The 15,937-nt window shown below is 46.9% G+C and overlaps 1 protein-coding gene across 2 annotated transcripts; it reads right to left on the bottom strand.

Moving 5' to 3' along the window:
* Positions 1–1,195: 1,195 nt before the first annotated feature.
* On the bottom strand, positions 1,196–13,834 carry LOC128409446 (H-2 class I histocompatibility antigen, Q9 alpha chain-like). Of its 2 annotated transcripts, XM_053379955.1 has the most exons (7): positions 13,567–13,834; positions 10,920–11,195; positions 7,876–8,151; positions 5,428–5,712; positions 4,612–4,692; positions 4,299–4,331; positions 1,196–1,561 (listed from the first exon to the last, which is right to left on the bottom strand). In XM_053379955.1, the coding sequence occupies exons 1-7, from the start codon at positions 13,637–13,639 to the stop codon at positions 1,500–1,502; spliced, it is 1,086 nt and encodes a 361-aa protein (XP_053235930.1). In that variant the 5' UTR covers positions 13,640–13,834; the 3' UTR covers positions 1,196–1,499. The 2 variants fall into 2 exon arrangements, with proteins under 2 accessions (XP_053235930.1, XP_053235931.1); XM_053379956.1 differs by lacking the exon at positions 4,612–4,692 and having other exon boundaries at positions 13,567–13,830.
* Positions 13,835–15,937: the final 2,103 nt, after the last annotated feature.

The raw sequence follows: 15,937 nt of genomic DNA, 5'->3' as shown, positions 1-15,937 counted from the left end.
CCTCATCCTGAAGCAATGTTCTTAACCCAAGGTACTATTTCTGGGTTAGCGTAGTCTGTAACCTGAAGCGTCTGTAACTTGAAGCGTCTGTAACCCGAGGTACCACTGTACCTGACTTTTAGAAGTCATCTGAAGGCAGCCCTGTTTAGGGAAGTTTTTTATGTTTGACCTTTTACTGCATTTTCAATATTCTGTTGTGAGCCACCCAGAGTGGCTGAGGAAACCCAGCCAGATGGGTGGGGTATAAATAAGTTGTTGCTGCTGCTGCAATTCATGAGTAAACAGTGGGTAAGAAAAAAGACTCACACCTGTACCTAGAAATCACAGCACCAACAGACGTGTGTCTCAGAAATCAGCTCCCCAAAGCAGTCGTTCCCCACCCACACCCAAAGACAAGCTGGCATATTCATAGCAAACTCCCTTTCAGGATTTTCCACCTCCAGAGCTCTCTCTTCCCCAGATTTCTGGTGTTTGTCTACTGCTTCTCTCTGTCCTGCCTCCATTCAGCATCTTCTCATGGGGGCCTGAAGGTTCTCCTGGAGTCTTCCCAGCTCAGGGGGCCAAACTCTTGGCTTTCCTCTATCCCTCATCGTTCCACAGATCTGATTCTCTTTGCTTCTCCAGAGACGCAGCCTTCTGCCTGGCAACTTTAATCCGCATCACTCCTGAGATATCCTTCAATCTCTCTGAGGGTCTCTCTGTCGCATGTGTGGAGGAAAAACTTAAACACGTTGAAGAGTTCCCAGAAAATAGACCAGAGGCAATTGATATTTCATCCAGCAGAGCTTTACTGCTACTGAAGGCAAATGAGCATAATGGTCACAAATCCAATACATTCAGGATTGGCACTGTCCATAAGAAATACAGTTGCAGCAGACTTAACTTAAACTTAACAATATCTTATAATAAGACTAAAACCTTAACACCATATACGGAACATCACACCAGAAAGAGAGATAGAAAGAGAGAGAATGAAAGCCAGGTTCCTTCTGACCTCACTATTATAGTCATGTGGCCAGCATGACTAAGCCGCTTCTGGCGAACCAGAGCAGCACACAGAAACGCTGTTTACCTTCCCACTGGAGTGGTACCTATTTATCTACTTGCACTTTGACGTGCTTTTGAACTGCTAGGTGGGCAGGAGCAGGGACCAAGCAACAGGAGCTTACTCCATCGCAGGGATTCGATCGGCAAGTCCTAGACTCTGTAGTTTAACCCACAGCACCATCTGCGTCCCTGAAACCAGCTGTACTCAGAAGGAATAACCCTAACGAGATCTTTCTTTCACACAGAGAAGAAACCTTCCAGAACCCTCTTGGATTAAGCAGAACAGGAAAGATCTCTACACATCAGATCAATACTTTCTGTACAAAGAAATGCAAACCAACACTCTCGCCATACGAGACAAATCCTCAAAACCACATCAGCAAGCAACCATCATTGGATCAGAGGCAACTCTCCCTTGTCCGCCCCGGCTGGTGAATCACGACAAGGCAAGATCAGGCTTGCTCAGCATCCTCGAGGACTACACATGGGATGACCCCACCCTCTCCAGGGTCACCTGCAGAGGAAGAACAAGACAGGTATGCACGATTGGGGGGGGGGGTTGTTTGCAGAGCACTTTCTCCATCTTCAAAAGAAATAGGGCAGACACTGCGCTCTAAATGAAACAAGCAGAAGTCAGGTGCAGAGGGAGGGTATTAAGAGACGCCCCAAATCCGGGTATCTTCCCACCACTAAGCACCAGGGGTGGAGGAAGCAAGTTCCTCTGATCTCAGGTCCACCATTGCCCAGCGGGGGGGGGGAGGGGGGGACACACGCAACTTGCTGATATGCTACACAGACAGACAGCATTGCAAGTGTCTCTCTGCACCCTGGGAATGTCCCCTTTAAGGTCAGATATGGCACGGCCTTCATCATACTCCCCTGCTCAGCGCCTGAAGACCCCAGTCCTGCCACTCACCACCTGGCCCAAAGCGGGGCCTGATGGGCTCTATAAAGGACTGCTGCCACTGCTGCTGCTGGGCAGAGAGGGCTCCATTTTGTTTTGGTTTTTTGTTTAAATTGCTGTTATTTTTTACCTATGTCATTTTAAACTGTGATATTAATGCTGTTTTCTTAGTTTTAGATATTGATTTATGTGGAAATTGTTTCCCATTTGGCTGTGTGTGTTTTTTAATGTGATTTATGACTTTTGTAATTATGTAAACCTTGTTATGCTGTAAGCCGCCTTGAGCATTGTTTTTTTTAACTGTGTAAAGGCGGCATACAAATAAAAAATGGTGATGATGATACCACCTTCCCTGCAGGATGCAGTTCAGGAGGAACTGGCTGCGCTAGGTTTGAGAGCCGGCTGTGCACAGCACTGATTGGCTGCCTATGGTGGCACTCACAAGTCTTCACCCTGAACAGCATTGTCGTTGAATTAAGGCACTAAAATACAGTGGTACCTCGGGTTACAGACGCTTCAGGTTACAGACTCCGCTAACCCAGAAATAGTGCTTCAGGTTAAGAACTTTGCTTCAGGATGAGGACAGAAATCGCTTAGCAGCGGCGCGGTGGCAGCGGGAGGCCCCATTAGCTAAAGTTGTGCTTCAGGTTAAGAACAGTTTCAGGTTAAGAACGGACCTCCGGAACGAATTAAGTTCTTAACCTGAGGTACCACTGTACAGTGTAATGGATGCATTTCCAAGGCCTGGGAAAACAACTGGAAAGATGTAGAGTCCGCCTGCAACGTATACAGTGGGTGTGTTAAACAGGAAAGTCTTCAGTTTGGAAGCAAGTACATCTCTCCTTTGGGGAGCCATGGGGGATAGAGAGGGATATCTTCAATGTAAGAGGAGCTCACCTGGCAGGAGGGAAAACTCCATTGACTCCTTCTGGGACATGCGTCTCTTTCTCTCTCTCCACCTTGCAGGCCCGCATTCAGATCTTGGGAGAGTTGGTTCCTCACACATGGCAGGGCCTCATGGTCACAGAAGGGCAACCTGACCCCTGTAGTCCAGGCACTGACACCTCCAGTCACCTCAAATCTAAATTATTGCAATGTGGGTCTGCTCTGCCCTAGGGGAGATACTGCAACTAGGCTGGTGACAAGAACAGGCCACTGGCAGCCTAGGACACCACCGCTAAAGGACTCAATCCAGCTCTGCGAGACCTTTCGAGATTCAGATGTGGGGGAAAGGGGGGTATAAAATTTAAAAATAAACCAACCCTGCCTCCTCGGTGCCTTGAATCCTCCCATTTTCTAACCGATGTGTTTTCAGGGCACAACGAAGCAAGGCCTTGCTCCACCCTCCAGTCTCTGCTTCTCAATTTGTAATGTAGTATTTTATGTACTGTGGCTTGCCGTCGTTTTATTGATTATAGTTTAGAAATTATTTATTGTAACTGTTGAGTGGATTTCTCTTTAACTTTTATATGTTGTTGTTGTTGTTTAATGCTATTCTAATGATTGTTGACTGTTACTTTTTATGTCGGTTGCCTATTTTAAAGTTATGTTTTATTATCACATTTTTGTATCACATTAGATTGTTATAAGAGGTACATTTTTTGTTTCTTCAGCTTGTAAACCTCCTTGAGTATTGTGAGATAGAAAGACGGTATACAAATTAAAAATGAAGATGATGATGAAGAAGGGAGGGAGTCTCAGGAAGCCAGGTCCCAAGCCTTTTTCTGTGCTTTTTATTTATTATTTAATTTATTAAAGTATCTCTGTAACTGTAACACGCAACATCAGCGCAGTGCAGTGCACAGTTAAAGGATAGGAGAGAGGGCTTTTTTATTGGTTTGTTTGTGTGTATGTGTTGTTTTTATCATATATTTTGTGTGTTTTATCTTGCATTTTTATGTTGTGAACTGCACTGAGGTCTATGGATGAAGGGCAGTACAAATTTATTATTATTATGATGGTGATTATTTCATATAAATATAAAATTAAGCTCTTAACCCGAGGTACCACTGTACAAAGGAAATACAGTGGTATCTCGGGTTAAGAACTTAATTCGTTCCGGAGGTCTGTTCTTAACCTGAAACTGTTCTTAACCTGATGCACCACTTTAGCTCATGGGACCTCCTGCTGCCGCTGCACGATTTCTGTTCTCATCCAGAAGCAAAGTTCTTGACCCGAGGTACTATTTCTGGGTTAGCGGAGTCTGTAACCTGAAGCGTCTGTAACCTGAAGCGTATGTAACTTGAGGTACCACTGTATACTTACATATGGCTCAGCTAATCGTTCAGTTCTCACCCTGAATTTACCTGCATTAGAATGAGCATGCAAAGAGGAAGGCGTCACTTACCTGATGCTGCTCTGTATCCATCTTTCCTTTTCTCTGCAGAGACAGAATCAGAGCGTTAGGATGGAAAGAGATCCTTGTAGAGATCCTTCAGCTTTATCCTCTGCAAGGAGGAAGGGCCTTGTGGCAGGTGCCTCCTCTGGTCCCTGCCTAATAACCTCCAGGGGTGAATGAGGAACACACCAAGCACCAGGGGATGGGGGAAGTGGAGAAGACCAGCCCATGGAGTCACCTGGATTCCTTCAAAAGGGGATAGTCTCTCCCACAACAGAGTTAGGTCCCTAATCCCCAGCAAGTCCATTCACAAGTTACTTACTGATGCACACCAAGATCCCAGCAATTCCAGCCAGCAGGACAGCTACCAAGATGCACCCAATAACAAGTCCCATGTTGGATGCTAAAAGCAGATTAGGGAAAATTAGGGAAATTCAGAGCAATATTTTCCATTCATGGGAGAGGCAGAAAGATGGAGATCTGACATTCAGTTTTATTTATTTGCAATTATAATCCCACCTTTTCCTCCAAGGATGTTAAGGTGGTGAACGTGCTTCTCTCTCTCTACTCCCCCCCCCCCAACCTGTGCAAGGTGTGCAAGAGTTCCCCACAGAATTGGCGAAGCCATAGTAAGGTTTTATTCACATCTAAAAATCAGAGTGTTTATGAATGCTTTGTGAACTCAGAACCACACAGGTTTACAGACAAAGAGATGGTGGCCGTCTTTTACCTTTGACATAATATTTTGAGCTCAAGGCTTGCGAGGCAGCAGGTGCTGTTTGACTTCCAAAAATGTTCAAAAACCAAGGCGCGGCTTCCGATTGGCTGCAGGAGCTTCCTGCACTCAATTGGAAGCCTCATCAGACATTCGGCTTCGGAAAAACATTTGCAAACTGGAACACCCACTTATAGATTTGCGTCGTTCAGGAACCAAAACGGACGAGTACCAAGGTGTTTGAGAACCAAGGTACAACTGTAACTTGTTTTGCTCTCAGATGTACAGAAAGGATCCAACTAGGAATTGCCAATTTATGTTGTGATGCAGCGGCTGGGCGTCTTTGGCTGCTTCCCCTGCCCTTCATCTCTGGGTTTGAAATTCAATAAATAAAATGGATAAAATCCCCCTCCAAGAGCCCACCTGGCTCCTCCCAGGCCACGTCCAGAGGCTTCTCCAGGCTGTCATGCTCCACGCGGCACCGGAAGCGCTCCCTCTCCTCAGAGGCGATCTTGACACTGAGAAAGAGATAGTAGGTCCCGTCCGAGTTGGGGGCGACCAATCCTCGGAGGGTGCCCTCCTGCCAGACCTCCCCGTCCTTCACCCAGTTGGCCTCAATCTCCTTGGGGTAGAAGCCGTGGACTTGGCAAACGAGGGTCTCCAGGCCGTCATAGTCTGCCTTCCTGCTCACCTTGACCACTGGAGCCTCTGAAAAAAGGGCCACATTGGGGTTAACACAGGGATGCCTCTGGTGGCTGGCAGGATGGATGCTGTAAAATCAGGAACAGTCCCCCTCAATCCTGACCCAGAGAGTCAATATCCCACACTTGTAGCATCCTGAATAAATTAAGAAGAACCTTGAAGGAACCAGATTCCTCAGCCTCCCTTGGCATCTTCTCCAGTCCGTTTCTGTCTCAGAACTGTTTCTGGATTCTTATTACAGGGTGTGACCGGAAAGTTCAGTGAATGGTCACAGAAATCGGACAGCGAAAAATATTTGAACATACATGCCTTACAGGCCTTCAAAGTAGGCCCCCTCTGATACAACGCACCATTGACAACATTCATAGAACTGTTAGAAACTTCTGGAAAATTCCTCTTTTCATACTGCTTTCAGGTCCTTCATCACAGCAGCTTGGACATGTGAAATGTTGGAAAACCTGTGCCCTTTCAGTGCAGATTTCAGTTTTGGAAAAAGAAAGAAATCTGGTGGGGCCAGATTGGGAGAATATGGAGGGTGGGACGACTCAGTAACCTCAGTAACAATTTCACGTGGAATATGCGATTCTTCCACCATCATTCAGACAAACGCCGATCCCACATCAATAACTCACGAACTCTGTCGAAACTTGCCGCCGTTCTGCTTGTTGACAGACTGAGGGTCATCTTTGATGGTTTGCTGCCCTTCACGGAAATGCTTAAACCGCTCATACACTGTCTTTCAAGTTACAGCTTCATCTCCATTCACAATTGTGAGCATTTTGTGGGTTTGCGATGCCAATTGTATGTTCGCATATTTCGCGCTGTCTGATTTCTGTGACCATTCACCAAACTTTCCGGTCACACCTTATACTATTAATGATGATGATGATGATGATGATGATGATACAGTGGTACCTCGGGTTACAGACGCTTCAGGTTACAGATTCCGCTAACCCATAAATATTACCTCGGGTTAAGAACTTTGCTTCAGGATGAGAACAGAAATCGTGCTCCGGCGGCACGGCGGCAGCAGGAGACCCCATTAGCTAAAGTGCTTCAGGTTAAGAACAGTTTCAGGTTAAGAACGGACCTCCAGAACGAATTAAGAACTTAACCCGAGATACCTTTGTAATAATAATAATAATAATAATAATAATAATAATAATAATAATATGCTGCCGTTCATCAAAAGATCTCAGGGCAGTTGACAGAATAAAATTCAAGATAAAACACAAGTAAATAATTAAATCAAAACAACAAAACAATAACACTCCCTTCCCTCAGACATGTTTAAAGGGCTTCAACCAAAGGCCTGGTTGAAGAGGAATGTTTTCACCTGGCACCTAAAAATATATAATGAAGGCACCAGGCGAACCTCCCTGGGGAGAGCCTTCCACATGAAGTTTTGTTGCTTGTGTGTTGGCCAACCTGGGCCGCTTTGGGAGGGAGGGATGTCATTTTCTAATCATCATCATCATCATCTTGAGAGGCTCTAATATTTAAGGTAAAGGCAAAGGACCCCTGGACGGTTAAGTCCAATCAAAGGCGACCATGAAGTTGTGGTGCTCATCTCACTTTCAGGCTGAGGGAGCCAGCGTTTGTCCACAGACAGCTTTCTCGGTCATGTGGCCAGCAGGACTAAACCGCTTCTGGCACAACAGGACACCTTGAGGGAAGCCAGAGCACACGGAAATGCCGTTTATCTTCCCACCGCAGTGGTACCTATTTATCTGCTTGCAGTGGCGTGCTTTCAAACTGCTAGGTTGGCAGGAGCTATGATAGAGCAACGGGAGCTCACTCCGCCGCAGGGATTCGAACCGCTGACCTTCCAACTGGCAAGCCCAAGAGGTTCAGTGGTTTAGACCGCAGCACCACCCGCATCCCAGACTTGTGGTTTTGAGATTTTCCCAGTGAGCTACCTCTGGGCTGAGGGGCAAATGTCACCAGGTCTCCAATGGATGAATTGATTCAGTTCCCTCTAACTTGAAGGAAGGTATTTCAAGTCCTACCCTCACCCCCCAAAACCCACAACAAGCCATTCCCCCCCATTTATTCCCTATCCCCATCATCACCTAGATCTGGTAGACATTTGGCAGGAACGCCACCCTATAAGTTGTAAGGAAATGGCCAACTTCCCCCCAATGAGTCCTCCAAAACCCCACCCCTCACCAGTCCTGAGCAGAACCTCCTTCCCGTAGTTCAGGTATTTCCGCAGGTACTCGATGCAAATCTCCTCCAGGAAGTGCTTCCTGCGCTGGTTGGCAGCCAAGTCGGCATCCCACCTCCTCTTGGTCACCTGGGCTGCTGTGTCAGCTGCCGTCCAGGTGAGGGTCTCCTTGTCGAAGGTGACAAAGTCCCTCCCGTCGTAGCCAAATTGGGAATACCCACTTATGTGCCCGTCCTGCCTCAGCTCGCAGCCGTACATGGCTTGCCAGGTGTGAAACCCTGTAAATATAAAGAGGCTCAGGAGGCCAGTGAGCTTAATGCCAGGCATCCAAAGACATGCTGAGAAATAGCACTGGGGGCTCCCAGCCACCCACAGGGAACTGATGTTCTTAGGGCTCATTCTTTGCAGTGGTGTATCGTGGTTTACCAAAGCCCGGGGCTGTGCAGAGGGAGCAGTGGGAGGGAGGGGAATGGATGGAGTCGCCCAGAGTGGCTGGGGAAACCCAGTCAGATGGGCGGGGTAATAATAATAATAATAATAATAATAATAATAATAATAATAATAATAATGCACATTCAACTGTCTAATGTTGTTTGTATCATGCAGGAGGCTGCAGCTGCAGAGATGAAAAGAAGAGTTCCATTGTCTGGAGAAGTCACTTCCTGGTTTGCATGGAGAAGACATTTTCAACAGTCATAGAATCAAAGAATTGGAAGGGAACCCCCCCTCCCCCATGACAGATAGCCATCCAACCTCTGCTTAAAAACCTCCAGGGAAGGAGTGTCCACAGCCTCCCGAAGGAGACTGTTCCAGGGATGGAAGCACGCAGCTGTATTGAGGCAGCATCGGGTGTTGCCCCATGGCCTCCCATGCTACACCACTAGTTCTTTATATGAAGCTCCCCCCACTTCCTTCATTTCCCACTCATCTTACATGGGAACGATCGCCATGCATCTCTACCTTCAACACTGTTTTGACAGAAGTGGATAAAATTTGCAGGCATCCTAGCTCCCAGGGCTTGTTCTAAGCACCTTTAAAGTTGCCACCTTGTTTCTTTTGACAGAGTAGGGAGAGGACATTTGAGCTATGCATATACACAGAATGTTATGCACCAGGAAACCGGGAAAAGACCCTTGGTAGCATTTCTGCCACATTTTCCAATGAGATATGCTCAGGAGTGACCAGGTGTCCATTTTTAAAAAGGGATACGGAGGAAGTAGAGTTAACAGAAGCCAAAGAGAAAGCCCGCAGGTAGCACCAGGCATGATTCAATTACCAGGTAGGACTCGAACCCATGGCTTCAAGTTATAAGGAAGAAGATTCCGACTAAACATCAAGAAGAACTTTCTGACAGTAAGAGCTGTTTGACCATGGAACGGTCTTCTTTGGGAGGTTGTGAACTCTCCTTCCTTGGAGGTTTTTGTGGAACATAAAGCTGCAGTCAAGTGCAACATTCCGACAGAGGACTAACGGCCGCCATGTTCTAACCGGTTGCTGTGACAACCAGTTTGTCAGTTGCTGGTAGTTTTGAAAGGTAACTGCTCAGTTGCAGTATTTATCACCAAACTCCAAATATAATTGCACATTGTATTAATTAACATTATTTTTTAATATATTAGTGGCCATGTGACGATTTTAGCCTATAAATTTTATTGTTTAATGTCTTAACCTGTATATTAAGGTACTCTTATAGCTCTGTTTAGAATAGGTAATGTCTTGATAATATAAATGTTTTAAGTTTTTTGTATTAATCCAGCATATTTTCTTTTAATTGTTGAAGGATTCTGCATACATTGTGGCAGCCTTTGGCTATGTGCAATAAAACTGACTGACTGACTGAAACTGCTCAGTTGCAGTCACCTCAGGATCATCTTCCCTCTGGTAGAGATTATTTGCTTGTTATGTAACCTAAGCCTGCCTTCAGGTACAGTTCTGTAAACCTGAATGAATCTGCGAGTAAGATATGAACATGAATCAGATTCGTGTGTGTAGTCTTTAAGAGGGTTTCAAAGGGATTTTTAACCAGGAAGGCATCTTTATTAGCAGAACTCAGACGAGTCAGCAACAAGCTGATCGCTGCATAAACTTAAAAAGGGGATTGTTTAACTCTACTAAGGTAAACCTTCCCACAGTGTTTAAGCAGAGGTTGGGTGGCCATCTGACATGGATGCTTTAGTTGAGATTCCTGGATTGCAGGGGGTTGGACTAGATGCCCCTTGGGGTCCAACTCTACAATTTTAGGATTCTTGGATTCTGCTGAAAAGCTGAGCAGCCAAATTTGGGGTTGGCTTGTTCTGAGTTAACCATATAGCTGAGACCCTACCTGCCTGCGCACTGTCTTGCCAGAGTGGTGCATGCTCTAGTTATCTCTTGCTTGGACTACTGCAATGCGCTCTACGTGGGGCTACCTTTGAAGGTGACCCAGAAACTGCAATTAATCCAGAATGCGGCAGCTAGACTGGTGACTGGGAGTGGCCGCCAGGACCACATAACACTGGTCTTGAAAGACCTACATTGGCTCCCAGTAAGTTTCTGAGCACAATTCACAGTGTGGTGCTGACCTTGAAAGCCCTAAATGGCCTCGGTCCAGTATACCTGAAGGAGTGTCTCTACCCCCATCGTTCAGCCTGGACACTGAGGTCCAGCTCCGAGGGCCTTCTGGCGGTTCCCTCCCTGCGAGAAGTGAGGTTACAGGGAACCAGGCAGAGGGCCTTCTTGGTAGTGGCGCCCACCCTGTGGAACGCCATTCCATCATTTGTCAAGGAAATAAACAACTATTTGACTTTTAGAAGATATCTCAAGGCAGCCTTGTTTAGGAAAGTTTTTAATGTTTTATCTTTTATTGTGTTTTTAATATTCTGTTGGGAGCCACCCAGAGTGGCTGGGAAGCCCTGCCAGATGGGCAGGGTATAAATATTTATTATTATTATTATTATTATTATTATTATTATTATTATTATTATCCTTCCATGTACCAGAGTGGAGCCTTCATCTGAGGGAGAAGCTTCAGCAGGAGAGAGAGCCATTCTTCGCCCCCTCCACTCACCCTTGCTCTGGTTGTAAAGGTTCCTTACAATCTCCACGTTCGCTCTGAACGTCTGCTCCCAGCCATGCAAGATCTGCGTCTGCCTGTCCCAGAACTTGGGATAATCCTCCTCTACTTTCTCCATCCAGGGCACCGCAGGCTCTTCCCTCCGGGTATCGCTGTCGTAGTAGTAGATGGGCTGGTCATCTAAGTAGCCCACGGCAACGAACCAGGGCAGCCCCTGGCCGGACTCTGACACCCCAGTGTAAAAATTGCGCATGGAGTGGGAGGAAGAGGCTGCAAAAGAAGGGCAGAGTTAGGGATCCTGAAGAGGAGAATCCACACTCCACCAAAAAAAACCTTCACAGACCCTTATCCTTGCGAGGAACCTGAGAAGACTGCTCTCAAAGTGGTGCTGTTGGTTCCTTAAATTTTAAAGCAGAAAACCATGACATCCTGTGCACATATGTTATCACGGGGTCAGCAACATAAGGCCCATGGGCCAGAAGTGGCCCGTGGAGGTCGTCTGATTGGCCCACGAGCCAACCTCGAACCGAGCTGCCCGCTAGCGCACTGCGCTGAACTGGGGCAGGGACTCACTTCTGCAGTGCCGAAAATCGCATCTGCATAGACACAGACACCAAAAATTGCACCTGCGCAGATGCTGAAAATCGCACACGCAATCTGGCCCATGGGGCTGATCTGGCCCAGGCAAGATAAACCTTGCCAACCCCTGTGTTATCAGAAGTGAGTCCTATTGAGTTCAATGGGGCTTACACCCAGGAAAGCAAGGACTTCAGCCTAAATGTTTTGTTCTAGACGAACAATCACAAATGTGCCCAGCGCCTGAGGGAGTGGCAAACCGCTGCACCCAGAGACACTGAACGTGTGTATGTTTTGCCAGTTTTATTTTTAAAATACGGTGGTACCTCTAGTTACAGACTCGATCCGTTCCGGGGTGCCGTTCGCACCCTGAAAAGTCTGCAAGTAGAGCACTGCTTCTACGCGTGGCAAAACCCAGAAGTATACACTTCCGGGTTTGCCGGGTTCGTATCCTGAAAAAACACAACCGGAGACTGATGTAACAAGAGGTACGACTGTATTTTTACTAAAGCTTTTGTCATTTACAAAAATACGTGCATTGTCTCTTTTTTCAAGTCGTGTTTTCTACAGATCGGTTTCATTTGTTGTGAGACATTAGTGTATACAGTGTTAGCGTAAGAAAAAAGGGGGAAGAGGGGGAGGGGGCATGATGAGTGGGGTGGGGTCGGGTGGCAATGCTTCTGCTTAGTGTATGTGTGGGGTTTTGTGTCAGCGTCACTTGTGTGTGTTCTCTTACTATTCGCTCGTGGTATTTCCTTGGTGGTGAGAGAGGTTGGGGGTAGCCTAATGTGTGGTTGGTTGTCTTTGCTTGGCTGTGGTGAGATTTGTTTTTGTGTGTGAGTGAGGGCGTGTGTGTGTGTGTGTGTGTGTGTGTGTGTTTGGATCAGGTTAGCCAGATTGATTTGTATGCTGTCGGCGGATCCTTGTCGTTGTCTTGTTGGGCTGTGTATGTGATAAAGGGGAACCATACCAGGGCGAAGGTGTCTTCTTCTATTTGTCCTGTGTCAGTTTTGCCAGTTTTAAAGATGAAAGGCAGCTGTGTCTAGAGAACCACTGGCAGACAGACAGACAGACAGGACAGCAGAATAAGGCGTTCTAAGCATTTGACATTCTCCTAAGCCTGACAACGACCCTGCAAAGCAGCAGGTCAGTATTGCCACCCCCAATTTTAAATATGAAAGGGAGCTGCGGGTTCTGTAGCTCACATCACCTGGGGAGGGGAATTATCACCAGGCCCCATAGATGAATTTGCTCAGATCTTTCTAAGCACAGCTAATATGTATGTGTCATTCCTCAAAAAGGGAGGGTGCTAGAATTATTTCATTTTCAATTAATTTTCAAAATTAAAAAAAATCCTTCCAGTAGCCCCTTAGAGACCAACTAAGTTTGTTCTTGGTATGAGCTTTCGTGTGCATGCACACTTCTTCAGATACACTGAAACAGAAGTCACCAGAGTGAGAGGGTGGGGAGGGGTATTACTCAGAAGGGTGCTGGGAATGGGTGATTGGCTGATAGGTGTGCTAAACCTGGTCAGTTCGTGAATGGCAGAGGTAAGATTTGAACCAGCCCTCCCCAGCAGAGCTCCCTTTCCCACGAGCTATTCCAACCCCGGCCACTAGGTGGACCAAGGAGCCGACACAGCAAATCCTTACCTGAAGCAGAGGAGGACTCGCTTTTGCCAGTTACTCCGTAGACTTCCCAGTTCGTAGCCACCCAGATCACGCACCCACCCTTGCTAGTAGCTCTCTTCACACATTACCGTGTGCGTTAGGGAAGAGGCCAGCGCTGCACTGGTAGGTAGATGATGATGAGCCCCACAAACACGACCCCCAAGTCCCTTAATTCTCGCCTTGCGCTCCTCTGAAACTCTCCCTGCCCCCAAGGCGGCATGCAAAACAAAAAGTCTGAGAAAAACAGATATTTCTCAAGGGATCTGGCTCCACTTCGGGTAGGGAACTCCCCCCTGGTCTTCCCCCTTTGCACAAAGTTACACCCACAACCGCGGGATCTTTGGACTTGGGGGTCTTTCTTTCCGCCCCGCAGTTCCGCCCCCGGAGGTACTGACCAGCGCAGTCCAGCAGGAGCAGGTGGGCAGCAGCGCACAGGATCCAGGGGCCCCCACGGATGAGGACCCCCATCGGGACGAAGCAATCCCCGCCCCGCCAGCAGAAGGGTCCGGAAGAGGAGCTGCGGCGGAAATATTCCACCAATGGAAAAACGGCGTGCAGATTGCGGCGGCGGTTGCTGGGTAGATCTGAAGCGTGGGAGAGATGGACTGGAAAGCGAAAGCGAAACTTCTCCCCTGACTCCGCCCCCTCCCCGTTCCTCTTGCCTCCTCTGCTGGGAGAGATGCAGGGAGGGGGTAAAAACTTGAAAGTTGCTGGGAGACTCTGGAGGGTCCACGTGCATCACGGAAGAGGTGAAAATATTTATTGGAGAACCACAAGGGTTTTGCGAAAATTCTCCTGTAATTCTCCTGGCTCCAAATAAAATACTTTTGAAAGTCCTCCGTGGCCTGGGACCCTGAAGTGGGGTTTTCTCCCGTCCTCTCCTCCGCAAATGACTTTTCTCCCTCTCCTTTCCAGAGATGAGGAGGTCGACAACTATCAAGAGGGAATTTTTGTTACTGTTCTGGCAGGCTTTTAAAGTATGACACACTTTGAACGTTGCCCGTAGCTCAGTTTTCCTGTATGATTGCTTTGTTGAATGGTTTTAAATTTCGATTTCAGAATTTCCGTCGAAAAAGTAGGGAGGGTTGGAGGAAGGAAATGATGCAGGAAGGAGGGGGGAAAGCAGACATGACCTCACTTGATACACCCAGTTCTGTAAGTAATAAATTGATTGTATTGCATTTATATCCTGCCTTTTTGCTTAGCCACCCTGGATGGTTTACAATTTGACACTTTTCCTAAACATAAACCACCCCATCCCTCCTTTTCCTTCTCTCAGGGCAAAATGGAGTCTGTTGTCCTGCATTCTATGCACCTTTGCAATCCTTTCACCGGGGCCAAAAGTGTCATTAATAGTGAGTGGTGTCCATTGCCAGACAGTGTCTTAAACTTCCTTTTTTCCTCCTCCCACCCAACCCCTTTTCCTTTTGTGTTGTGTCTTTTTTAGTATAAGCCTGAATGCAGGGACTGTCTTATTGCTGACATTTGTAAGCTGCTTTAGGACCCTTATCTGGCTTATGAGCAGGATAAAAATGCTGTAAATAAAATAGCCTCAGCTTCCTGATTTGTATACAATATATATTTTAAATCCTGGGAGGTGGAAATGAAACAGCTGTGACTAATTCCAGACAGGTAGCTGTTGCGGCAAAACATGCAGAACCTTGTAGCATGAGAGTCTTATGAAATGTTATTGCAATACTATGATAAAATTATAAAAACACAGGTAATCATCACCTCCTTTATTTGAACAAGTTTGATTGGTGTAGCGCAGGGACGTCCAACTCCTAAGAGACTGCGATCCACTCACAGAATAAAAAACTGGCAGTGATCTACCCCTTTTGGGGGGGGGGTTCAGATCCAAGTTGTTTAGCTTTTTTTAGGGAGCAGATACAGGTGTGTGTCTATGCTTTCCACGTAAGTTGATGTTAAAGTGGGGAATAAACCAAGTCAGCCAGTCATCAGCTCTGATTAAGTCCTGAGGGCTTCACACTCATTGCCAAACTACAGATAGGGAGGCAGGGAGCCGTCTATAGAATCTCTTGTATTTCTTTTAAAGCCTTAACAGCAGCATTTGCTGGAGGTCACTGTTCCAGTTATTATTATTATTATTATTATTAAAACAATTTCCTCATCACCACCATAATTTAGCTAAGCTAAGCAATGAAAAATACAAGATTTAGGAACATCTAAAGCTGCCTTCTGCAGGGCCAAACTACGGTTCTTCTAGCTTAGCATTTTTGGCACCAATGTGTGGCATAGAGTCACAAACAGTATTTTTCTTTTTTTAAAAAGAACACTGCACACTTCCACCTTAAAATATGGCATGATGGAGAGCAGTAAAAAATGATGCAAAGTTCCCATGTGCTTCTTCCTGCAGAGCAAAAGCCCCAAACCCTTAAATCAGGAGAAGAGGGGGAAATGTCTAAAGAAATCCCATTTGCGATAGGAAGCACAAAGATCAGCCCATTGCTGGGCCAAGTACCGTATTTTTCACCCCATAGGACGCACCGCCCCATAGGACGCACCTAATTTTTTTGGTGGGGGAAATAAAGGGAAAAAAAATTTCCCTCCCCAGGCACGGGGCAGGCGCAGGGGAAGCCCGAGCTTCCCCCGACCCCAGCCCCCAGAACAGCCTGCTATCCGCAAGCCTAGGGAGCTGCGCCGGTCTCCCCAGGCTTGCGGAGAGGTGCGCGAAGCCCGGGGCGCTCTTCAGCGCGCACCAGGCTTCGGAATGCAGGCAGCTATGCGCTACCCTCCGGAGCCCCA

This window comes from Podarcis raffonei, chromosome 2, assembly GCF_027172205.1.
Source record: "Podarcis raffonei isolate rPodRaf1 chromosome 2, rPodRaf1.pri, whole genome shotgun sequence".
NCBI classification, from domain to species: Eukaryota; Metazoa; Chordata; class Lepidosauria; order Squamata; family Lacertidae; genus Podarcis; species Podarcis raffonei.
The sequence above is the reverse complement of the archived record's forward strand: the minus strand, read 5'-3'. Positions and strand labels throughout refer to the sequence as shown.

Coding starts and splice junctions, on each gene's coding strand:
- LOC128409446 (XM_053379955.1), bottom strand. CDS start 13,639: ATGGGGGTCCTCATCCGTGGGGGCCCCTGGATCCTGTGCGCTGCTGCC. Junction 8,152..10,919: donor CCTTTACAACCAGAGCAAGG/GTGAGTGGAGGG, acceptor TTATATTTACAG/GGTTTCACACCTGGCAAGCC. Junction 4,332..4,611: donor TGGGATCTTGGTGTGCATCA/GTAAGTAACTTG, acceptor CTGTCTCTGCAG/AGAAAAGGAAAGATGGATAC.